The sequence below is a fragment of the Mus musculus genome, chromosome 1, assembly GCF_000001635.26.
Source record: "Mus musculus strain C57BL/6J chromosome 1, GRCm38.p6 C57BL/6J".
Classification (NCBI taxonomy): domain Eukaryota; kingdom Metazoa; phylum Chordata; class Mammalia; order Rodentia; family Muridae; genus Mus; species Mus musculus.
Window position 1 is genome coordinate 177,803,594 of NC_000067.6, and position 25,852 is coordinate 177,829,445.

At 40.9% G+C, this 25,852-nt stretch overlaps 1 protein-coding gene across 8 annotated transcripts in view; it reads left to right on the forward strand.

Annotated features, from left to right (window-relative positions):
- The first annotated feature begins 4,825 nt into the window (after window positions 1-4,825).
- Window positions 4,826-25,852, forward strand: part of Catspere1 (cation channel sperm associated auxiliary subunit epsilon 1) — a 153,835-nt gene continuing 132,808 nt past the window's right edge. For 7 of the 8 annotated variants that reach the window (XR_001779559.1, XR_001779564.1, NM_001368823.1 and 4 more), the window contains exons 1-5: window positions 4,826-5,024; window positions 16,106-16,154; window positions 21,726-21,799; window positions 22,548-22,617; window positions 25,087-25,151. Coding sequence is in view for 6 of the 8 variants with exons in the window: in XM_006497084.2 (XP_006497147.1) it covers window positions 4,870-5,024; window positions 16,106-16,154; window positions 21,726-21,799; window positions 22,548-22,617; window positions 25,087-25,151 (413 nt within the window). In the remaining 2 variants the exon portion in view is untranslated. Of the gene's footprint in view, window positions 5,025-16,105; window positions 16,155-21,725; window positions 21,804-22,547; window positions 22,618-25,086; window positions 25,152-25,852 lie in introns of all 8 variants that reach the window. The other variant, XM_017314031.2, reaches the window with a different exon arrangement.

Below are 25,852 nucleotides of genomic sequence, written 5' to 3' on the forward strand. Positions count from 1 at the left end.
CAGGGAAGGTTTCTTTTGGAACTTGCATGACTTGAGTAAACGGTTCAAGTCTCTTCCCTGATTCTGTGACTTTGTCCCAGGCCTTTAAGGCTGACAATTGACACAATGCCAAAGTTTCTTCATCAGCAAAGTGACCTTCACCAAGTAGCTGATCTGTGGAAATCTCTCTACCCCTGGCTCTATTTTGTCATACTATCTCCCTCACCTTATCTCTCCACCACAAGAACCCTTGTAAATGTACGGCAGGTTCTAGGTTCTATTATCCTTTCCAGTTCCTGTCTCCTACCTTTACTTTCATCTTTCTGTTTCTTATTCTGATCTATAATTTCCTCTGTCTTCCATTCTAGTGTTTTCTCTAGTTCACGTTGCCATGTCTTAAATTTCTCTTTTTGCTGTTCATGCTGCTTTCTCACTTCCTGTATCTTGTGTTCTAAACCCTGCTTCCATCTTAGCTTCTTTTTATGTTGTAATTTTGATATTGCAGCCTCTGCCTTATTTTGATTTGCTAGCTTTAGTAAATTATCCTCTAGACTCTGCTTCCAAATTTTATCTCTATTTTCTTGCTGTTCAGTCTGATCTGTGAATTGTCCAATTCTTTTGTCTAGCATCTCTTCCAGCTCCTGTCTCCAACCTTCATTCTCCTGTTTCTGTTGCTTATTTTGACCTATAAAATCCTGAAACTTTAGTTCTAGTAGTCCCTCTAGGCTGCATTGCCAAGACTCTCTGTTATCTCTCTGTTGCTCAGACTCATCTATGAACTTCAGAAATTTATGTTCTAGCATCTCTTCCAGCTTCTGTCTCCAACATTTATTGTCCACTTTCTGTTGCTTATTTTGAGCTATAAAATCCTGTGCCTTCAGTTCTAGTGTTACCTGTAATCTCTTTTCTAAGGCAAGGAATTTTTTATCTAGGGTCCTGTCTTTTGAGAAGACATAGAAAATCAGTAGAATAAATATTGTCCCAGATTTGCTGGTCCCCACAGTCTTAGGAGTTAGTTCCTTGAAATACTCCTTCACACTTGCCCATGGAGTGGGGTTAGATTCCACAGCCTTGCATCAGTCACTCTCTGCTACACTTGTAGCTGCTCTAATTCAAACATCTCTATGTACTCCATGCTTCAGCAGCTGAACGTGGCTAGAGAAAAACACATACCACAAGACCAATAAAAGACAAGGTGTCTATTTCCTTTAAATCCATCCCTGTCAAGCCATTCAAAATATCATCCATAAAGACCAAAAGGTATTTATTGTGTTTCTCATCTTTAAGTATCAAAAAGTTATATATCTCTCTTTATTATCAATGTATTACCTGATCTGGAGCCCTTTGTACCTTTGTCTCCCTCTGATGTTTGATTCAGACCACTGTAGTCTCCTCTGATTCTTTTATTCACTGGGAGGGGCTGAAAGTAGAAAGACCCTTGGCTTCTATGCTTCTGTTTGGGTTGCAGCTGGCTGTGTGTGCTTGTGTGCTAATCTCAGGCAGCCTGCAGCACTAGGAAGCAGTCAGGAGATCCAGTCTGACTGTCCATTTCCTGTGTAAACAAGGGAACTTATGGGGAAACGAACACAGAAAGGCTCTCTCGGGCATAGATGCCCTGATCAGTTCATTGTGTCTGCCCAAAAGCTACCTTGCTAACAGCTGTGCTCCAGGGTCTCCTGTCCCTCCCTGCTGGGGGTGCTGCCCCTGGCTGTAGCTCTCTGCCTGGGGGATGAGGGGAAGGAGCCTCTCTGTAGTTCTCTGTAGGCCCCTCAGACCCAGTCAGCTTTCAAACCACATACTGCTGCAGCCTACATAGCTTTCCCAACTGTGTATTCGGAGATGGGGGGGGGGGGCAGTGATCTTTTATCTCAGATTGGTTGAGTTCTAATAGATATTTTGGGCAGCAATTTGTTGTGGTAAATCTCCACCCCATCTATGTAGTCCCTTGCAACTTGAGGGTTTTTTTGTTTTTTTTTTTTGTTTTTTTTGCCATATGCATTTCCATGCTCTTTGTACCTCCCCTTCTCTCTCCCTCTCTCTCTAAAACTTTCAGCTCTTCCTTCTCTTTCACTGCCCAATCACTGTCTCTAGCCTTTATTTTACAAGTTAAAATGGGGAGGTTTACATGAAGTCACCCGAGTACTTGATTCACCCCCTTTTCAAGGCAGCCCCTTTTGGGGACATGAAATTAGCATCAAAATACAAACTGCACCTGGGCAATCAACACCATGGATCAACTTGCTCTTAGAGTGCTCCAGAAGGCAGAGCTGGAGAAGTGACACCACCCCTTTGGAGGAGCCCAGAAGATCATGTGTGGATCCCAAACATTGAAACAAGAAGCTGTAATATTGAATTTGACGTGGAGACCCCCCAAGATGTTCTAGATGCCAGAGCCGTGGGCCATCTGCTGAGGAAAGCTGCTAATAGAGAGTGGAACCCACCCATGAGAAAGAAGTTATTGCAATCAACAAAGATGAAAAAGGAGTTGGAGATCTGAAGACCATGTTGACATCAGACAGGGAGATGTAGAGTTTGGAGTTTGCCCAGCTGGTTTCCTGTCTTGCTTTGGGGATTAAATGATTGGATGAATCTCAGGAGAGACTTTGCAACTTGGACTTAACATAGTTGAGACTGCTATAGACTATGGGGACCTTTGAAGTTGGGATACATGTATTTTGTATTATTCTATGTTTAGGTATGGCCACCTTAGCCTCTCATGATTGAACAAGTCTATGGGGGCTGGGGAGTGTATTGTGATGGTTTGTTTATGCTCAGTCCAGGGAGTAGCACTATTAGAGCATGTACCCCTGTTGAAGTAGGTGTGTCACTGTGGATGCGGGCTTTAAGACCCTCATCCTAGCTGCCTGGAAGCAAGTATTCTGCTAGCAGCCTTCACTCTGACCCTTGCAGGAATCCCTCTGCAGCCTTTCCTCCCAAGTAATGGTGTTATCCTGTCTGAAGCTGCTCAAGGCTTTCTGCCTTCCTTCTGTCATTTTAACCAGAGCTGCTGGCACTTACATTTCTGAGCTCTACAAAGGAGACAGTTAAATTGCTAATGAACTATGCCTTAAGTTTTAAGTATGACAGTGTCAGGATCCCTTTGATCCATGTTTTCTCTCCACTAGCACTTCTTTCTCCACCTTAAGCCTGCACAATGTACCTATGATGAGCCAGCCTGCCTCCATTTGGGTTTAAATGCCCCTTTTTTTCTTTTCTTTTTCTTTTTCTTTTTCTTTTTCTTTTTCTTTTTCTTTTTCTTTTTCTTTTTCTTTTTCTTTTTCTTTTTCTTTTCTCCTCCTCCTCCTCCTCCTCCTCCTCTTCTTCTTCTTTCTTCTTCATGCAAGAAACTTGAGTGCTCTGCTATGCTCACATACCTTCATGCCAGAAGAGGGCGCCAGATCCCCTTACAGATAGTTGCTGTGATTGTAACCATTGTGCCATCTCACCAACCTCTTAAAGTCATCTTATAGTTAAAGACAAAGTAAGTCCATTCCTGCTTATGGTACACCTGTGCTTCTCAAAGACAGGGCTAGGCCCCACCTGTAACCTTAACTTCAAATGGTTCTGTACTGTATGTTCCAGGAAACAACCATGTCTTTGTTTCAAATCCTAACTGTCTCACAACCCTCTGACTACCCGATTCCGCCCACCTTAGAATCACGTCTTTGTTCCTGGAGGTCCTTAGGACTAAATTATTGCTTGTTATGCTTATTTTCTCCTCGAGGAAGGCCACCTGTTTTGTTCACCAGACCCCCCCATTCAGTAGCCCCCTTACCCGAGCTCTATGATGTCCCCTTACCCGAGCTCTATAATGTCCAACACTGACCTCTCGAACACGACTGTGGATTGGGGGAGGCAATGTATACAAATAAAAAATTTGTTCAGTTAGTTGCCTGCTTTAATTAAATTGATTGTGTTGATTTGGGTGGGTGGTTTTTCTCCTCCCATCGTTGGGATTAACACATTCCAAGACAGTCTCTTCAGAGATGGAATTCAGTGGATAAGACAAATACACCAGCCCACACTTTCCTTATACTAAACTTTAGTTGCGAATTAAATTGACTTAGTGTACCTGCACTGCTAGCAACATTGAGCTGTTTCCTCTTAGAGTGACATACAAAGAATGAAGATTCAGTTGCTTCCCTCAACATGGAAATCATATGGCTAGGTGGTAATTGAGTTTGTTCTCAATTTTATCCCACGTTTACAAAGCCTTTGACAGCAAAAACGCTATCCGTGGTATTTGGCTTTTAATTGCAAGAACAGCCATGACTATTCATTTCTGTTCATTCTTCCCATGAAAGCAAGAAAAGTAATTTCGTGCTATGTTTTACATTAGATATAATATTTTATTAATTACTTGAGCGTTTCATAGGAACTGCCCTCGTTAGCTTTTTGTCAACTTGACACAAACTAGAGGCACTGGGAAGAGGTAATCTCAATGGAGGAAGTAACTGCATAACTTGTGAGCAAGTCTTTGAAGCATCTCCTAAGCTGATGTGAGAGGGCCCAGCTCACTGTGGCTGGTGCCATTCCTGGCCAGGTGGTCCTGAGCTGTATAAGAAACAAGCCCTGGGGAGCAAGCCAGTAAGTAGCCTTTCTTAGTTAATACTCCAGTTCCTGAGTTCAAGGCCATCCTCAGCTACACAGAGTTGGAGGCCAGTCTGAGCTACAGGAGATTGCATCGAAAAACAAAACGATAATCATTTGTAATCATTATAATTATTATAATTATTATCTCTTATAGGTCTCCTCGGATTTTTCAAGATTGAGTGTTTGTTCTGAAAACTGGGTTCATGCGTTCACCCAGTAGCTAACTTTCAGGGTAAGCCAGGAGACTCCCCGCGCGCGCATGAGCAGTTAAGCTCTTGTTCCCTGCGCGTGCCCAGCATGCCCAGTGCAGGGCAACGGAAGCCTGGGAGCTTGCTAGCCCTGCAGGCCTTGCAGAAGTGGTTGCTTAGAGGAGGAGTTGGCGCCATGTTAGCCCGGCAGGTGGTGGCGGCGCTGCTGTTGTGGCTGAGCTGCTGTGTCTCAGCTCTGTGGAGGTAGAAAGATGCATCCCTGGACACTGGCCTTGAAGACCCCCCCCCTCCCCGCTTGGTCCCCACCTCCCCAGCGGATGGCCTGAGTTCCCTCTGGAGTCTTTAGAGATGAGTCAGCCCTCTGAAAACCTGTTCTGCAGAAGGGCAGTGGCATCTTCTTGCTGCTGCCTTAGATTATTTAAAAGAAAATTAGAAGAAGGGGGAGGGGGAAGCAGACAGATGGATGATAACTATATATATATATATATATATATATATATATATATATATATATATGTATGTATGTATGTATGTATGTATGTATATATGAATGAAAGTAATGTATTTGTTTTGAGCATATCCCACCATACACTAATCTTTTTCTTTTCCGTTTGCTGCTGGGTTTTGAAGCCCAGCTTTCCCTTCCCAGATGAATTCCTAAGTTCCTCCTGTACCTGTACCTGGATCCTGTTCCTCCCCAAAGTAGAACCAGAGATGGCTAGGGAAGGACACATTGCTTCTGACTTGAGGAGTTGAAGCAGAGGTTTTTTTTTTTTTTTTCCTAAAATACTGTATAAACGTAAAGAAATTAATTTCCATATGGAGAATTGATTTAGATACTGAAGATATTACGAAGTTCTGAGAGACCCTTAAAGTAGGTATGATGGTTCAGTATTCAGTCAGTAATCACTACCTCGAAAGGGATATCAAAATATTTTAGATTTCACATGGGTTAAAATGCACCTTAAGCCAGATGGTGATGGGTCATGCCTTTAATCCCAGCACTCCGGAAGCAGAGGCAGGCAGATCTCTGAGTTTGAGGCCATCATGGTCTATAGAGTGAGCTCCAAGGAGAAACTGTACAGAGGAACTCTTTCTCACAAAAAAAAAAAAAGTACCATAAGTATGCTACATAAAAATAAGAATTAGGGGCTGGAGAGATGGCTCAGCAGTTAAGAGCACTGACTGCTCTTCCAGAGGACCTGAGTTCAATTCCCAACAACCACATGTTGTTGGCTTGCAACCATATGTAATGGGATCTAATGTCTCTTCTTGTGTGTCTGAAGAGAGCCATGGTATACTCATACGATAAATAAATAAATAAATAAATAAATAAATAAATAAAAGAAAAAGAATTATCCCCCCCCCCCCATTACCCAGCCAACAAGGATTCAAACAATTGAGCCAGGCTTGTGGTGGCATATGCCTTTAATCCTAGCACTTGGGAGGATCTTTGAGTTCACGTCCAGCCTGGTCTACAGAGAGAGTTCCAGAATAGCCAGAGCTACACAGAGAAACCCTGTATCAAGAAAACCAAAACCACAAACAACAAACAAAAAAGATCAAATAACTGTAAAGTTTTCTTTACAAGGAAAACAACAAAAAAGATCAAATAACTGTAAGGTTTTCTTTACAAGGAGAGAGGGGTTCTTTTTCCCAAGGGATATATTATGTGAATTGGTGCGTGTGAGTCCCAGCATTCCAGGGGCCAACAAGTCAAAGCAAACTTGGGATTATAGTTAGACCTATTAAAGAATAAAGTCTGAATTGAAAATGAAATATAGGGGCTGGAGAGATGGCTCAGTAGTTAAGAGCACTGGCTTACAACAGTCTGCAACTCCTGTGCCAGCACATTTGTTGCCCTCTTCTGTCCTCCATAGACATTGCATATAGGTGGTATGTGGAAATACAAGACACAATACACATTTTTTTTTAAATAAATGTTAAAGTTACTAAATTAAATATTAAAAAGAGTAGCCATTGTGGAGAGATCTGTGAGAAAGAGCAAAGGCTCTGATAACTTCGTAAGCCTTTTTCTCTTTCACAGTGGAGATAACGTATTTTGTGAGTCTAATGCAGTGATTCTTGACTGTCACGTTGATGATATTAAACACCGTATCTCCCACTCCACCCCCCTGTATTTTACGTTCAGGATTGGACCCAGGGCTACATACTAAGCACATGCTCTACACCTGAGCTATGCCCCAAGCCCTTTCCTCAATCCTATGATTTTATTTTACTTTTTATTATTGAATTTCCTAGTACCTCCAAGTGACATCTCTTTTACTCAGCATTTCTGGTGGAATTGCAACTCATGTTTTCTAGTTGAGCAATTATCTCTACTAAGTGTAGGATAGGTGTCCTGTCACTAGGTAGGCAGTCTCTTGCACTAAAGGCCCTTTTAAATTATGAAGTCACACAAAAGTCCGTCATTTTCTCCATGTCTTGAAATATTTATATGATTTATTCTCTTTATATTTGTGGTGTGTTTCATCTATAGAGTTTCCTAATTAACAATTACTTAGTATAAATCCAGCTTGTTATGGTTTGTTTGTGTTCTATTTGACTTCAATCTTCAAATATTTACTTGAGGATATTTGTATCTATGTATTTGGGCTTTGGATTTTTTTCTGCTCAGTTTGGTTTTTACAAGATACATTTATTTGTGTTATTATATGTGTTGTATATGTGTAGGGACATGACACTTGTGCATATGAGTACAGTATCCAAAGGCTAGAGGTGTCAGATCTCCGGGAGCTGAAATTACAATTTTTGTTTTGGTTTACTGTTTGCTTGCTTGTTTGTTTGTTTGTTTGTTTAATTTTGAGACAGGATTTCTCAGTGTAGTCCTGGCTGCCCTGCAACTCACTCTATAGACCTGGCTGTCTCTGCCTCGTGAGTGCTGAGACATAAAGGGGGTATTTTTGGAGTGGTTCTGATGTTTTGACCAGGAATCTTTAGGTGAACACTGAAGATCCTATTACCCAAATTGGGTCTTGACTGATCAATAAAGATGCTAGCAGCCAAAGAACTGGGCAGAATAGGCATAGGTGGGACTTCCAGTTTTCTCTGCAGGTGCGCTAGCAGACACTGGAGGAGAAAAGTATTCACCATGCTTGTGGAGTGGGGGGAAAGAAGGAGCCATCAGCCATGTGAGGTCTTGGGTGGAGCAGCCATCAGCCAAGTGAGCCTAGGGTAGCAGCTGGGACATCAGAAACATAGTTAAGTTGAGGCTGAGGGCAGATCTAGGGTATTGAGCTAAGATTAAAGGTAACTGAGCAACTGAGGTGAGGGAAGAGATAGAGGTGTTGAGCTGGGAGTGAAGAGAAGGGCAGGATAGCTGGGAGAGGCTTAGAAGAGCCTGGACATTAAGCTAAAGCATATCAAAGATAAGCTAATGTGTGTGTGTGTGTGTGTGTGTGTGTGTGTGTGTGTGTGTGTGTGTGTTTCATCCAGGGATCTAGAGAACCTGGGTGGGGCTGTTAGCACAGTCTGCTCAGAGCTTAAAGTTGGATAGCAAAAACTACACGCTAAAAGGGTGCACCACCACCGCCCAGCTACAGGCAGTTTTTAGCTGCCCACTATTGGTGCTGAGAAATGAATTCCAGTTCTCTGTAAGAACAATATTAAGAACAATATATACCTTTAATCACTAATCCATCTCTCCAGCCAACCTATTACCGTCTTCTTTTTCTTTCTTTTGGTCTTTCATTTTCTTTCTTTCTTTCTTTCTTTCTTTCTTTCTTTCTTTCTTTCTTTCTTTCTTTCTTTCTTCCTTCCTTCCTTCCTTCCTTCCTTCCTTCCTTCCTTCCTTTCTTTCTTTCGGCAAGGTTTCACTATGTAGCTGATCTGGAACTTGCTATGAGTATCAGAATATGGTCTCAAACTCACAGACAGTCTGTGTCTGCCTCTCAAGTGCTGGAATGAAAGGCAAGTACTGACATGCTCTGTGTGTTAAGGCTTTGTTGTTAGTGTAACACTAGACGTACAAAAACCATCCACAAAATGTTAGCTCTTTTCCAGTTTTTTGAAAGTGCTTGCCTCAGATTGGATTAATTTGTTACTTGAAAGTTTTAGTAGCACTCTTCAGCCTCTGAGTCCACTGTTTCAGATGAGATTTTGTATCCTCTGGGAGCTATACAAATATTTAGGCTTTTTGTTTCTTATTGAGTCAGTTTTGATAAGATGTACTTTTTGAAAGCTATTATATAATTCAGGCCTCATATATGTGCATATATATATATATATATATATATATATATATATATATTTGTATACATACATACACACATACATACATACATACATACATACATACATAAGAGAAAGCTAGGCTGATCCCATAACTGACTTCAAATTGGCAGTTCAGGCCTAAATCTCTGCTTCTAAGAACTGGGCAATACCAGGCCTCAGAAGCTGCCCAGCCACCTGGCCTGAGGCTTGGACAATGGGTCAGCAGCAGTTTCCAGACTTCCTAAGCAACACTTTCCAGACCTTCCCAACAACAGTTTTCAGGCCCCGCACTCAAATAATGGTTTTGGAATGTCCCTAGAGGTGGAGCAAGATAAAGGTCACCTAATCCAAACTCTCCTAATGTGCTTTAACTCTGCCCTGTGAGCTCTCCTTGTGGTCTTGATAATAGGAGATCCATGCAGAATCAAACGTTCATTGAGTTTATTGAGTCTATATACTATTTGAGTCTGGGGTATCATTCTTCTGTGAATCATGGACCCTTACACACACATGTGTTATACACACACGTTTGTATGTATATATGTATGTATGTATAGTTTGTTCTTTGAAACAATGTCTCACTCTATAGCCCACTCCAGCCTCGAACTTACGATGTAGTTCAGGCTGACCTCCAATCATGATGATCCTCCTGCCTAAGCCCCAAAATGCTGAGATTATAGACATGAACCGCCAATCAGTTCTCTCCTTCTACCTTGTAATTGATCTTGTTTGAGGCAATATCCATTTGTTACTGTGTCACTATTTTATGACTAGAGCATTCCAGCTTATTCTGTCTCTGCCTCCTGTCTTACATAGTAGTGTGGGATTGTAGACTGGAGGCACTGGACCTGCTTTTCACATGGATTCTAGAGACCAAACCTGAGTTTTCAGGATTACACAGCAAGCTCTTTCAACCTGCTCAGCTATTGTGATGGTTTGAAAGAAAATGGCCCCCATAGGTAGTGACACTGGTTGGTGTGGCCTTGTTGGAGTGGGTGTGACCTTGTTGGACTATCTTCCTGCTCCCTGAGGATCCATATGTAGAACTCTAAGCTTCCTCTCCAGCACCATGTCTGCCTGCATGCCACCTGCTTCCCACCAGGATGACAATGGACTAAACCTCTTAACTGTAAGCCAGCCCTAATTAAGTGTTTTCCTTTATAAGAGTAGCCGTGGTCATGGTGTCTTCACAGCATAAGGAAACCCTCACTAAGACAGCCAGCTCACTGGCCCAGTGACTACCTTTTTAATATCTGCTTTATCCTCTAACTATGACACCTTTTGCTTAATATCATTTAATTGTGTCTTTTAAAAATCTTAATCAATCTTTTCATAAGCTTTCTTGCCATACTCATCTTTGTACCTCTGTTTTCTGTTTGTATATTTTAAAATCCCTTCTAGCTTTTTATTTATTTATTTATTTATTTATTTATTTATTTATTTATTTATTTTTGTTTTTCTAGACAGGGTTTCTCTGTATAATACTGGCTGTCCTGGAACTCACTCTGAAGACCAGGCTGGCCTCTAACTCAGAAATCTGCCTCCTATGCCTCCCAAGTGCTGGCATTAAAGGAATGCGCCACCAAAACCCAGCTTAATCCCTTCTGTCTTGATGGGCTTCTTCTGATATAACATTCTCTCTCTAGCTCACTGGCATCCTCTCCCAGTTTCTCTGTTTTTGAAACAGAGTCTCATTGTTTAGCACAGGCTGATTCTCCTGCCTCAGTTTCCTAAGCACTGGATTAGAAGCATTTACCACCACATTCAGCTCTAAGGTCTTCAGATATTTAACTAATAGTTTCCTCATTGGATTCTCTAAAGAATGGGTTCCCCTTATAGGATTGTTCAATCACACCTCACAAAAAGTAACATGAAATCCTTCCAAAATTTATTTTTTGGTAGTTTTAACTTATGTTATTCTCTATCGTGCTTGAATTATTTATCCGTAAGTTGTGGGGTGGTTTTGCTTTGCCCTTTGAGAAAAGGTCTCACTCTTTAGGCTAGACTGGGCTTGACCTCCTGATTCTCCAGCCTCGGCTCCACAGGTGTGTGTGAACATGCCCAGATCCAGCAGTTTGTTTTTAAATCCCAAGTATATACACAGATTTTGCTTTCTTCTCTTGTCATAGATTTTTGAGACAGGGTCTGTACATATCCCTGGCTGACCTAGAACTTACTCTGTAGACCAGGCTGACTTTGAACCCACAGAGATCCATCTGATTCTGTCCCCTGATTGTTGGGACTAACAGCATGTGCCACCATGCCTGGCCTTGTAATAACTTCTTAACCGGGGTACATATCCACAGAGTATGTCCACATGATGTCTGTTCTTGGAAATATGTTAGTGCTTGTGTTGAGCCAACTAAGTGATGAAGTTTTATAAATACTCTGAGTATGCTTCAAAAGAGTATGTTTCCTTTAGTTTTCCAGCAGGTATATGGAGTCGAACCTGTTATAAGTAGAATGATTTTAGTCTCCAAAATGTTTTCTCAATGTTTTCTCAGTTTATACATAAATAGGCATAGACTTTGAGATAAAAATGATTCACCCAAAAGTCATAATCCATAAATTGTAGAAATTGGCGGGGGGTGGGGGGGACGACGACCATGAAACTAAGAAGGGAGTTTTCTATTAAGAGATGAAGGAAAGGTTAAAGTTAGTCAATTAATGCTCTTTCACTTTTTAGAGGGGCACAGGGCTAGAAATCAAAGTAAGGGCTATAACTCATCTGCATATACATGAGGAATAAATCTCCTGAGATTTATTCCTCATGTATAAATCTTCTGAGATCCATTTCTGACATTAACACATTAAGTAATTGACACATAGAAGGAAGCAGGAAGGAGAAGGCATTATCATTAACAAAGCTGTCTAGATTAGTAAGGTACATGCAACCTTTATAGAATCCCTTGATCCCATTCCCTGATGCCAGCCCCAGGTGAGGTGAAGCTGATAGAGGATCAGGTAACCAGAACAATCACAAGGAAAGGGAGCACTGTCACTTAGCCACCAGCACATGCACAAGGAAAGGGAGCACCATCACTTAGCCACCAGCACAATCACAAGGAAAGGGAGCACTGTCACTTAGCCACCAGCACATGCACAAGGAAAGGGAGCACCATCACTTAGCCACCAGCACAATCACAAGGAAAGGGAGCACTGTCACTTAGCCACCAGCACATGCACAATGAAAGGGAGCACTGTCACTTAGCCATCAGCACATCCACAATGAAAGGGAGCACTGTCACTTAGTCACCAGCATAATCACAAGGAAAGGGAGCACTGTCACTCAGTCACCAGCACATTCACAAGGATAGGGAGCACTGTCACTTAGTCACTAGCATATTCACAAATTACATGGATACTTCAACTCTGTTAGTTAAAATGCCAAAACTGCCACTTGTATTTTTCTTCTGTCCTAACAGTTCCAAAAACAATGTAAAGGATCTTATATTAAATCCATAGGAAGTTAGAGATGGTTTGCAATTACTGGGGGTAAAAACCTATGGTGAAAATCTCTTTCATTTAGTTTACAGTACTAGATAAAAGCATGCGTTTTCTTATTTTGATCTGTACATGTCCATAAAAAGTTGCAACTTTCTATTGATGGTGAATATCTGTTGAAAGAACACTTCAGAGATCTATTAAGGCCTGTGTAATATTGATAAAAAGATTAAATAATAGCATCCTAACAACCTCCCCTATGTAGGAGAAAATTTAAAGGTGTTTTAGTTTTTTCTAATCCTTGCCCTAGCTTCCAAGTAATGAGACACAGAGATCTATTAGATTTAATCAACACGTCTTAAGAACAATACCTGGGCATATATTCATTTATCTAAACCCTCTATGCTAGTCTGGCTACTTCCCAACCACACACTCATTACTTGCATTTAATCTGTCCTTGGCTACTCCTATTCTGTCTGTCTCTCCTCAGGGCAAACTCTCTTTGACACACCTGTTCATGGTGACCTACATCTGGACCTCACCTGCCTCATGGCGGATTGCTTCCTTTCTCTTCTCTCTTTCTTCTCTCTCCTCTCTTCCTCTCCTCTTCATCTGCCATTCCCTCTCCCCTTTCTCTCCACCTGGCTGGGAATCAGAATTCTAGCTTTTCTATCTCCTCTGCCCAGTCATTGGCTGATCAGCTCTGTATTAACCAATCACAGATAATTGGAGAGCATTCTTTACACAGCATAGACAGGAGATTCTTTAATAATCATGGCCATGCCCCTGTTGTCACTGCAACCAGATCTCAGGGTTCAGAAATGAGCATCTGAATGCAGAGTGCAAAAGATGATCCTGCAGCAACTTCACTGCCACGAACTGGACTCATTCAGTCCCTCAACCCTCAGGAGAATTCAGGTTCCTGGTACCCAAGTGGTCAAGGAGTTGGCAAATGACAAACAGACACAGACACAAGGGAGTGCTGTATCTGAATGTAATTTCTCAAAAGCAAGCATCAGACTTATAATACAGAAGAAAAACAAAGAAGTTAGGCAATACATCAGCCAAAGTACATCGAGATGCATAATGGCTCTTTACACAAAACAGATAAAATGCATACATAAAATCGAGAAGGAACCAGGCAGTGTTTACAACTGAGATAAGATCAGCCTTATCTAAAGTCAGCTAGCTATTCTCAGGAGACAGGTGAAAGGGCTAATAAACCCAGGTGCAATTCTATTGTATTGTTTAACATACCAACAGGGTTCCCTTAGGAAATACCTAATTATGCTATTCCTCTGGACCTAGTGAAAAACATGCCCAGGGAAGTTCCATTCTGCCAACCTTTTCATGAATAATACAATACTCTAGTTCCTCCTTAAACCACAACCCACCTTCTTTCTACTATTATGTAATGTAGGCTGCCATTCATGTCTGTAATGAGAATTCTAAGTTTACTATGTTGAACTAGCCTTGAGATTTCTAGCTCCTACCCAGCAAACTGCAATGCCTCATTTCTTTCACTATCAACTCTGGAGGCATTTCGTCTGAAAGAGTAACATCCTTAAGAAATTCCAAGCCCAGGGTCATCTCAACACTGACTAGGATACTGGTGGATGCCAGCAAGCAATGTTCAATTTAACTTAGTTATTTGTCAGATCATTCCTTAGGGGAACCTATAATAAAACAATACTGAAGGTAAGCACGCAAAACTCTCAGAGACAAATCTGAAACACATCTGTGTTAGGGAATGCCAAAGATCTTCCAGGTGACCAGTTTCCGTGAAACTTTTTGCCTCCGCACTGCGGCCAAGATTTTGGACTTGTCACAGAGATTCCACTGGAGTGGGTGTGGCATTTCCTCCCTTTTTATTTTTAGACAAAGTTCCAGAACATCCCACCTCTTCGTGGCTAGGGAATCTCAGAAGAACGCTGAAGATAAGTGGAAACAACAATTACTAATAAACTAATGCCAATAATAATAACAAGCAAGATTATATATTGAACCCAATCCAAGGGATTCAATGCACTAAGATTATTTTTTAAATCGCTGGCTAATTCATCATTGTTCCAAGTACCCAAATGACTTCTGCTAATATCTGAAATTTCTGCCTTCAATTGCTCCATATAATGTGAAATATTTGAATCTTTTCACACTCCCTGCAAATGAGCCTTAGTCTTTTCCCAATCAATGGTTGCATTATAAGGTAATGGCGTGACACAAAAATATTGAAATGAAGCATGACATTTGGTAGCTAACCTAACCTTAATATTTGCTCTATCCTGTCCCACTGCTAAAACTACTTCTTCTAAAGCATTAGCCTTTGCCTCCAGTTTCTTATCATGTCTGACTTAAAAGTTTAGGAGTGGACATATTCCAATGGCAATTTATATGCAGGGTAGATGTGAAATAGATCATCAAACAGATGGGAAGGCAGAAAAATATTAAGATGTTTTATATAGAAGTTAGGTCTGGTTCTACCTCCCAGGCCCATGCTCCCAGAATTAAGACTCAGACTCAAAATATATTTACTGATACCTTGTCCATATAGCTAGGCTCTTCTCTGACTAGATCATAACTTAGATTAACCCATTTATTCTGATTTACATTCTACCATGTGTCTGGTTACCTGTGCTCAGGTGCCATGTGTTCAGCTCATCACATTTTCCCAAGCAAATCTTCCACTCTGCCTCATCTCACCTTGCTCTATCCCAGAATTCTTTCTACCCCCTGGATGTTCCCCCTATTTCATGCCTAAGCCATAGGCCATGAGATTTATTACTGACAGGTGTTACTTGTGAGCTTTTAAAAATACATTTCAAATTGAGATGGATACATCAGATTTCAAGGAGTTATTTAAAAGAATGTAAAAATACCTTGCTGATCATTATTTTACAGCAATTACATTTGGGGTTGAATATATTATGAAAGTGAATTTTATCCTTCTTTGTGATTTCTTGACAACGTTTAATGAATTACATGTACACAGTGGCTTATGTCATATTTCTTGTCCACAATTCCTCTCGAGATGGGTGAGTTATGTTGAAATTAAGTTATCCTTGGTAATGAATAATATAAAAATGATCATAAACAAGGACTTAAGAGTTATATTTTTCATGTGCTAAGATGAAAACTAATGGTTTCTGAAACTCCAGTCTTTGGTTTTTTAAATTCTAGCTGAGTTCATTACATGAAAGAAAGAGTCAAGCGTAATATAACCAGTGGCATTTGTTCTACCAAATTTATGTAACGAGTATGGCAAGTGGGTGTCTGAAATTCAAGCACTCGGGGGTGAGGCAGTTGGTTTACCAGGAATTTGAGGCTAACCTGGACTACGTCATGATTGCCAGACTCGTCAGGGCCACGTAGTGAGATTCTGTTTCAAATACCAAAATGAATAAGGAAGGGGACTTACTTCTCATGCCATTTTAATGTCTGCTGAACTCAGCAAGCCCTGACCAGCCAGACTAATGGCTAGCAATCTCTGACTTTTTTTTTTTTTTTTTTTTTTTTAAGCTCTAGGTTTACTTCCCATGGAGGGCAGAGCTCTTGGAAGCCTGGGCATGTCCTAACCATGTGTAGAGTCTCTCATATGTCAAGGAGAAACTGCTGTTAATATTCACATCCTGCCTTTTTTTTTTCTACAGGTACTACATAAATAGCCAAGACTATTCCATTTTTAGTACCAGGAGTTCTGTAAGTATCAAGTATCTTTAAAAAGATTAGTATTTCCTAAGAGTTAGTCATACTTGGCTTTTTATCTCTGTTTACTAGATACTTAACCCTGCATCTTCTTTTTCCTCTCATTATTACCCTTCTATTGTTACCCCCTCTGATACATGCCCTTAAGTATGTACATAGTGTCACCCATGTGGAGTGGATCTGGAATTCTGATTCACAGTAAGGTGAGGGAATGAAGAAAGGACAAACACATTTGGTGAAGCTAGGGGTTGGGTGGGTTGTACACTCAAATGGAGTCACATCTACTAATGTACCAACCTCGCACCTGACGTGTTCATTATGCACAACACAGGAGAAGGGTTTCTAGTCTGGTTAGGAGATCTCTGTAGGTCAGCAGCCTCAGGCTGTAAACAAGAGAGGAGGAAGCTGCAGTTAGTTGCCATGCTTTTCACACAGTGATTAATTACCTGTGAACACTCACATAGACCAGAGGAAGACCATTTTGCCAGCTATGAGCCTTACTCGTATGGAGACAAGCTCTGCTAATTGCCTGCGCTTCAAATACCCTGGTTTTTGTCATGACTGTGCCCATTTCTGCAGTGCACAATCAGTAGGGGCTTTCTATGTTCCCTACAATGTAGAACAACAACAACAAAAGAAGGGACTATTTTATGTGTTTATATTGCCTAATTATTGAGAAGAAAATAGTAACTGTCATTCAACAATTATAAGTTTACAACAGATATAAATTCTTCTCAGGGATAAACCTCAGTCTCTGTATTACTTTTAAAAATGTTTAACACCATATCTCCTTCATTTCTCTCTTTTTAAAAAACTTTATGAGTATATGAGTATTTATCTGCATATAACTATGTGTACCACCTGTGCAGTAGCCTTGGAAGCCAGAAGAAGGCTTTGGGACTGAAAGCTGGAGTCACAGGCAGTTAATTGTGAGCTGTCATAAGGATGCAGAGGATCCAACCTGGGTCTTCTGCAAGAGCATCTAAGGCTCTTAATGGCTGAGCCATCTCTCTAGCCCCATAGTTGATTTCTCTTAATGCTGTCTACTTAGAGTGATAATGTATTAATTCAAGTGTATTTAGGTGCCCCCTGCTGATGGACATATAGCTTCTTACAACCACGAACAACTCTGTGAGGAATGCTCTTCTCCATGGATCTCTGCAGGCTTTTTGTTTGTGGAGGTTTTGTTGTTTTTGTTTGTTTTGTTTTTTCTTTATATAGCCAAGAGCAGAGTTAATGGATTACAGAGACTCTATAAGACACTTCTCAAAATGACAATTAAGCTTATACTCTCACCTAGTGTAGATCTTTGACAAAAATAGGTATTATTAGATTTTCTATGTTTTTTAACCAATCTATTACTAGATCAACATTGGTTGTCTTCTGCAATCATGCTACACCTTTTTTTTTTTTTTTTTAACAATTTGTTTGTGCGAATGTTTTCTACATGGATACATGTTTGCCTCTAGAAGTGAGAAGAGGATGTTGGATGCCGTAAAACTGAAGTTAGGGATGATTCCTCTGCAAGAGCAGCAAGTGTTCGAACCCTGAAGTGTCTCTCCAGCCCACTTTCATTCCTTTGAGACAGAGTCCCTTACTGAAACTTGAGTTCTCATATTGGCTACATAGCTAGGCAGCAAGGATCAGGGATTCTTTGGTCTCTGTTGCCACAGTGCTGAGATTACACAGATTGGTTCCCTACCCAGCTTGTTATATGACTCTTGGGGATTAAATTTAGGTCTTCATGTTTGCACAGTAAGCACTTTGCCAATCAACTAGCATTCTCTGTCTCTGTGTCTCTCTCCCACAGTTAATAGATTTATTTGTTTTTCTTTACAAATAATTGTAAGCCTAAGAGAACCTGCATAGAAACATGGCATCCTTCATTTAGCTTCTTTCAGTAGTAACATCTTATACAATTGGCACAATATTGAATGTTGTTTTTAAGCAAAATCCCAATCATTTGATGTTACCAAATGAACCCTGAAGACCCAGGTTCCAAATGCTATAATGAAAATCTCAGAGAGGCAGAACAAGCACCCAGCTGACCTTCCTCAACCGACATTCCAGAAGGAGAGAGCCAGTTCTCCTCCACACTGTCTCAGAAACCCTTCAAACTCAATGTCCTTCTTTTCTACTTCCTGTGCGCCTCTCTATCTGTTCTCCTATCTTCCTCTTACTCTCTATGGTGTTTTCCTATGTTCATTCTCTGTCAACTGGCTGCTTGCTCAGTCTCTTGACCTGTGGTTGACTTTATTTACTCCCTCTTACAATAAAAAGAAAGCACTTAGGTTAAAGGCATGTGCTAGGACTGAGCCACACCACAACTAGAGCCAGATTTTTCCAGTACACAATCTCAGGGTCTGCAGTGTGATCAATATCCTGCTGCAAGAGCATGTGGATTTGTTTTTTCATGCACTTGTTTGTATGTCCAGCTCGGTGTAGGTTTATCACATGTTTTTCCCATAATCCCCACCACAATTACATTGTAGAAAGTGTGCTGTCCTGGGACTCCCCTCCAGCTTCAGTTCCAGCTCTGGCTCTCACACTGTTACCATGGCCTCGGCCTCAATGTCCTCGATCCCTGGAGGGTTGAAGTGTCCCATTTGTGGATGGAAGCTAATCAATCCCTTCTCAGAACTAGGGGAATACTTCTTGACTGCAGTCTTCCATAGACGTTCCAGTTGGCACCACCATTGAGATCCAAGTGTTCAAGCACATGAGCCAAATGAGGGTGTAGTTCGCTTTCAAACCACAATAGGAGTACATGTACTCAGAGTTTATTAGATTTATCAGACTGGCTTACAGCCTGTGGTCTGGGTAGTCCAACATTGGCTGGCTCCTGGTGGAAAGACCGAGAATACAGTAGTTGTTCAGTACAAGACACTCAGTATCTCAGCAGTACACTCTGGTGTTGGAGACCTGGGGAATTCCTAGAGACATTCAAGTTTTCCCTCTACATTGGAATCCTGAAGAAGTCGGTCTAACACCAGGAAAGGAATGTCTTAGCAACAGGATAGATTCACTTAACACCAAGAATCAGAGTTAACAGGTAAAAAGTAATAGCTTTCTTATTCATTTCTTGATCCAATCAAGAAAACCCCATCCTGTCTACCCAGCTCCTTAGGTTATATTTGATTCTAGATATGATGAAGTTCATGACCAAGATTTGCCAGGACAACAGAGGTTTATAAGCATTATATTTTTTTCCTACAACTAAATGCTATTTTCTTTCTACAAACTCCTCTTTGTCTTTTCAAAAATAATCTCCCTTCTTCTGGGGGAATGTTCTCTTATTCTTATAATGACAACTGGGTTTGTTTTCAAATATATTTCTTTTACAAACATCTAATGTTATAAATATCCTTTTAGCCATTACTTATGTGATATATGGTAAAATTTGATAACATAAAATGCTATCACTGATTTTTTCAAGTATTATTAGAATTACATTGATTGTTTTCTTTTAAGAATCATTCAGAAATCCACTTTTCTGATTTATTTTTGCTTTAAGATTACAGATTCTCTAGAGGTTTTTTCTATGTAAGTTTATGAGGACCTTTCATTTTGTTTTGTTAATATTGAAAAGAATAGTAGTATACTCGATAGTTTTGTATCAACTTGACATAAGCTATAGTAATCAGGTAGGAGGGTGCCTCAGTTGAGGAAATGCCTCCAGGAGATGCAGCTGTAAAGCATTTTCTCACTTGGTGATCAATGGAGGTGGTCCAAGCCCATGGTGGGGGGTGCCATCCCTGGAATGGTGGTTCTTGGTTCCATAAGAAGGCACTCTGAGCACGCCATGTAAAGCAGTCTAGTAAGCAGCACCCCTCCATGGCCTCTGCATCAGTTCCTGCCTCCAGATTCCCTCTGTGTTTGTCTTCCTGCCCTGACTTCCTTTGGTGATGAATAGCAATATGGAAGTGTGAGCTAAATAATCCCTTTCCTTCTCAACTTCCTTTTGGTCATGGTGTTTCATCACACCAGTAGAAATCCTAACAAAGACAAGTATGTATTAGCAATACTTCATTGATTTTTGTTAAGACTTTTTTATAAGTGTGGTCAATTTTGCTAAATGTGAGAGTAAAATGTATATATTTTATATTGGTTAATTTTAGGAGTCTTTTTCTATAGCTTATTCTTTTTGTCTGGGTGTTCTATATTTGACCCAGACACACTGGGTTGCACTACTATTCCCGTTCTCTTCCTCTTCCCTACCCCCATCTCTCTTTGTATTTCTCTCTCCCTTTCACCACCTCAGTGTGTGTGTCTGTAGCTTTAGAAATAGGTAACCCATAAAGGTAGAAAAGGGTAACCCATAAGTCATGATAGTGTTTGTAGTGTGTGCTGGTATTCCTGGAGGGTAGAAGAGGAAGGAAGATTCCAGGAACTGAATGAAGTTCCAGGTCCTTATGAGCCTGATGTGTGTGCTGGGAATCAACACTGCCTCTACCCCAGGAGGAGCCATCTCTCCAACCTCAGATGTACAGACTGCCGGTGTGTAACAAGTTCTCCTTTGATGTTCTTCTTTACTGAATTGTAGGAATAATAATGTTTTAAAAAACATGGGGTTTGAACCGACTGGTTTTGTGTCAATTGACACAAGCTGGAGTTATCACAGAGAAAGGAGCCATCCTTGAGCAAATGCCTCCATGAGATCCAACTGTAAGACATTTTCTCAGTTAGTAATCATCGGGGGAGGGACCACTGTGAGTGGTGTCATCCCTGGGCTTGTAGTCTTGGGTTCTAAAAGAGAGCAGGCTGAGCAAGCCAGGGGAAGCAAGCCAGTAAAGAACATCCCTCCATGGCCTTTACATCAGCTCCTGTTTCTTGGCCTACTTCAGTTCCAGTCCTGACTTCCTTTGGTGACGAACAGCAATGTGGAATGTGTAAGCTGAATAAACCCTTTCCTCCCCAACCTGTTTCTTGGTCATAATGTTTGTGCAGGAATAGAAATCCTGACTAAAACAGGGTTTCTTCCTGCCTTTGACCTTTTATGTTCCTGGATGAAAGACACACACAGCCTTTTATTTTTAAATATGCCTTAGGCAGCAGCAACTATCCACCCTCCATGTTGTTATTATCTACTTTACTACCCATAATGTGGAGTTAATACTTAAAAATTTCTATGTTCCATCTCGGCTGCTCTTAACTGCAGTTGGCCAACCCACATGGACATGTTTTTATGGCACAGCTCTCCTCCCTCCTGCTTATTCATCTTCTTCCATGGTGGCTGCTTTCTGCTTCTCCTTCCTCTTCCTCATGGCCCCAAGCAGAGGACCAAAACCCTGCCTGTGTCCCTTCTCCCCAACTATTGCCTGCTGACATGTTTAATCAGAATTACCTGGGTGCACACTTCCTCAGTGTGTGACCTGCAGACTCTCTCCTCTCTGTGGCAAACAGATTCGAGGGAAGCAGTCAACTATGCATGATATCCAAGGAACTGAAGTTTAGTTGTTTTTTTTTTAAGGCAATAGAAACCAGAAAGTTGAATCCACAGCCTAACATGGAGATGAACAGTGTTTTGTTGTTTTTATTAACATGAACTTTCATCTCATTTCTTAGATTAAATTAGAGTATGAAGGAAACTCATTTGTATCATGGAAAATACCAGAAAGCTGTAAAGTTGAAAACACTACGTAAGTAAGTTTGTTGCTGTTGTTTTGTCTTATATATACATCCATTTGTTCCTACATTATAAAAATGGCATTCATTCACATAATGTAGATGTTCTGACTTCAGTAAATTTCCTTCCACTAAACCTATGTGCAAAGAAAGGCTAGCTCAAGGAAAGCAGAAGGAAAAAGCCCCAGGGGGGTTTGAATAAAAATAGTCCCCACCCCCACCCTGCTTGCTCTCCAATAGGCTCTACATTTGCCTGTTGAGTCCCCAGCTGACTGGTTGGAAGGATTAGTAGGTATTCAAGATATTCCTTGTTGGAATAGGTGTGTCCTTACTGAAGGAGGTGTGTCACTTGGGGTGGGCCTTCAAGTTTCAAAACTCATGCCTGGCAGAAGTGTCTCTCCTGGCCTGCTGTTCATGGATCAGAATACACAGCTCTCAGCTACTGATTCAGTGCCTGTCTGTTGCTCACCATGATAGTAGACTAAACCTTTGAAACTATGAGCATACCCCAACTAAAAGCTTTCTTTTATACTGAGTTGTCTTGGTCGTGGCGTCTCTTCCCATCAACGGAACAGCATCTTAGACAGTTGCTATATTAGAGGGTTTTTTGTTTTTGTTTTTTTGTTTGTTTGTTTTTTTTTCTTGTTTTCTTTTTTTAGCACCCAGTTGAATTGCTTAAGCTTAAAAGTTGTGGGTGGAATTTTAATCACCCTCATATACATTTGTAACTTCTTCCTCTTCTTTGCCATTTCTGAACACTAGATCACCCAAGACAACACTACACTGCAAAAGGGCTGGAATTCACACAATAAAGCCAATTGCTGGAAACCAAGTAAGTTGATTTCAGTGACATTTCATTGAATCTTGAAAAGCCATCACAAGTATAATTTGGGCTCTTTTGGGAGAACAAAAGACTTACATATTGAAAAGAAAAAGAGAAAAGAGACCACAGTAGCATTCTCCTTTAGCGCTCTCCTATCACAAATTGCTTTAAACAGTTTTAGTTAGAAATCAAATTAAGAGCTACTTGAAAGTTTCTGCCTGTCTGTCACTAGTTTTCATGTCAATATAAATTGTGAAATGATATCTGATTTTTACTTCAGTTTCCATTTTTTCCAATTTTCTTTTCTTTTTTTTTATTTTATTTTTTAATTAGGTGTTTTCTTCATTTACATTTCAAATGCTATCCCAAAAGTCCCCCAGACCCTCCTCCTCCCCCACTCCCCTACCCACCCACTCCCTCAGTTTCCATTTTTAATTGTTTGTTCATTCCTTCCCTCACTCTCTCCCTCCCTCCCTCCCTTCTTCCCTCACTCACTCATTCCCTCCCTCCCTCACTCTCTCATTCATTTTGTCAAGGGTTAGATAGCAGGCCATGTACATGCTTGGCAATGTTGCACCATTTAGCTAGCACCCAAATCCTTATTACTTAGCTTCTTCATCCTCTAGTATGCTAGATTCTGTTAATGGTACTCTTGGATGAGTAAGTCTCAGCCACACATGGTGATGGTGATGGGAAACCAAAGGCAAACTCGAGACTTAGATTTTATTCCACTTACTTTCCTTCAATTCAAGAAAACGCATGAATGCAGATGATTTTTGCTGTGCAGTGGTGGCACATGTCTTTAATCCCAGCACTCCGGTGCCGCAGACCCTCTGGGCCCCTGTGCCTTCGTAGGAAAGTCTCTAGAGTAGATGGGCAAGATTAGGATGTAGTGACAGACAGACAAACACACAAGAGAGGTGTTAAATATGAATGTAATTTTCCAGTCGAGCTGGAAGTGTCACTGAGCCCAAAATTCTCTAGGCCTTGTTAAATTATCTATGTCTGGAGACTTTCCAGTTATCAGTATAGTATACTAATTTGCTCTTGGCATGGGATGTAGTCTGTAATATGAATTTCTATCTCAGTGAGAATTTTAGACTCTTTCTGCAGACAACTGAATTAATGGCTAGTGCTTTCTTGTTTTATGGTAGTGCTTAATTAGTTACTGAATAGGTTAAACTCCTTGCTGCTAACTGGAATCTAAGAACACTGGGAAAAGGCTTTAGCTATGTTAGAATACAATCTTAAAAGGCATTTACTATAAGGTAATACTATATAGAGAGCACGTGGATCCATACACTAGACTAATGCGGGAATGGAAAAATTAATTTTATGATTTATATAGATTAGGGAGAAAATGCCAGGCCCCCGGGAAGGGAGTTTCCTTGAAACTCTTTGTTTCATGAACCAGCTTCCCAGCTTTTGCTTTGTCAAGCTGACTCCACCAGAGTGCTGTGACACTCCGGAGGCAGAGGCAGGCAGATTTCTGAGTTCAAGGCCAGCCTGGTCTACACAGTGAGTTCCAGGACAGCTATACAGAGAAACCCTGTCTGGAAAAACCAAAGAAAAAGAAAAGAACGTGACATTGAGTCTGCTGGTGTGTGAAACAGACAGAGACTTGTGACTACCTAAAGCATCTCCACACATTGTCAACGTTCTCCGTCCCCTGGGCCCTTGAGAACTGCTGAGCCAGATGAGTGATAAGAGTTGAGTGTGAAAAAGAGAGAAAGACATGATAGAGGCAGTGAGGAGGGCAAGTTGCCAGACTTGCCACTTAGTTTAGTACATACAGAGGAGCTGAGGAGTTAAACAACTGCTGCAGTAAAAATCTGTTAATAAATCCTGACGTGGGGTTTCTTCCTGCCTTTGAGCATTTCTGTTCCTGGATGAAAGTATACACACATTCTTGATATTTATGTTTTTAAATATGCCTTAGGCAGCACAATAGCTGGGCAGCTGCCTACCCTCCATGCTGTTAGAATCTATTCCCCTATCGATAACCCTAAGCTGTCGCTCATTATTTCTGTGTGTCATCTGGGCTGCTCTTATCTCCAACTGGTCTGCCCACAGGGCCAGATTTTCTATAGTCCTATTCTCTCTTCCTCCCCCTCCCCCTCCCCCTCTCGCTCCCTCATGGTTCTCAAGCCCAGGAATCTAGATCCCACCTATCTCTCTTGTGCCCAGCAATTGGCTGCCAGTACATTTATTCACCAATCAGAATTAACTTGGGGGCAGGGTCCCAGAGGCTACTTGCAGACACCAGATCTTGGAGGCCAGCACTTAGCATTACAGTAAACAGTAAAAGTCAAAAACCTCAAGAACCTTCTGTAGGTGTGGTATTAATTCTAGTCTGAAATCTAGTTCGCTTCATTCTTAGGTAAGAAACAGTCCTCTGTAACATTTAGGCTCATGTCGATATCTGAATCTATTTCAAATATTACGTAATTTTTCATTTGTATTTTCTCTTCCATCCAGGAAGTGGAACGGCATCTGACTGTGGATAATTCTTATATTTGCTACTTGTGGTATTTCACAGTTGTGTAAGTGGAACATAATATAAATATAATTAAGGCTTTCAGAGTATTTAGCTCTTGCTTAAAAGAAAATCAATCACTAAGCTGCATGATCTACATCATGGTTTGCGTACATACATCTATTCACCAACCAAGATATTCTCGAATGTATTGCCAAAGTTGTGTTGAGTTAGAAGTTTTAAAAATATCAACTACAATTTGAGGACTCACTGAAGGTTCATATCTGTCTGTTTTTTTCTCGTTTTTCTTTTTCTATTTTTAGTTTTATGTTCCTTGGTACTTTGCTTGCATATATGTCTGTGTGAGGAAGCACTCCTGGAACTGGAGTATCTGACAGGTATGAGCTGCCGTGTGGGTGCTGGAATTGAACTCGGATTGTTTGAGAGAGCAGCCAGTGCTCTTAACCACTGAGCCATCTCTCCAGCCCCCTCAGTCTGTTTTTATACAGGATCTCCCTGTAAACCTCAGGCTAACCTGAACTTAGCTTATAGACCAGGATGGTTTCCATCCTGTGATTATCCTTTTGCCTCTCCTTCTAGAGGGATGTGACCATGAAGTGTCCAGTGATGTCCAGCTTCAGCTTTATACACATATTCTTTCTCTCAGTCTTCATAATGATGATAGGCATGTAAGAACCATTATTCTTATTAAATAGATAAGTGTGGTATGATTGGGTGGGTTGAATATGAGATCCAAACTGCAAAGTT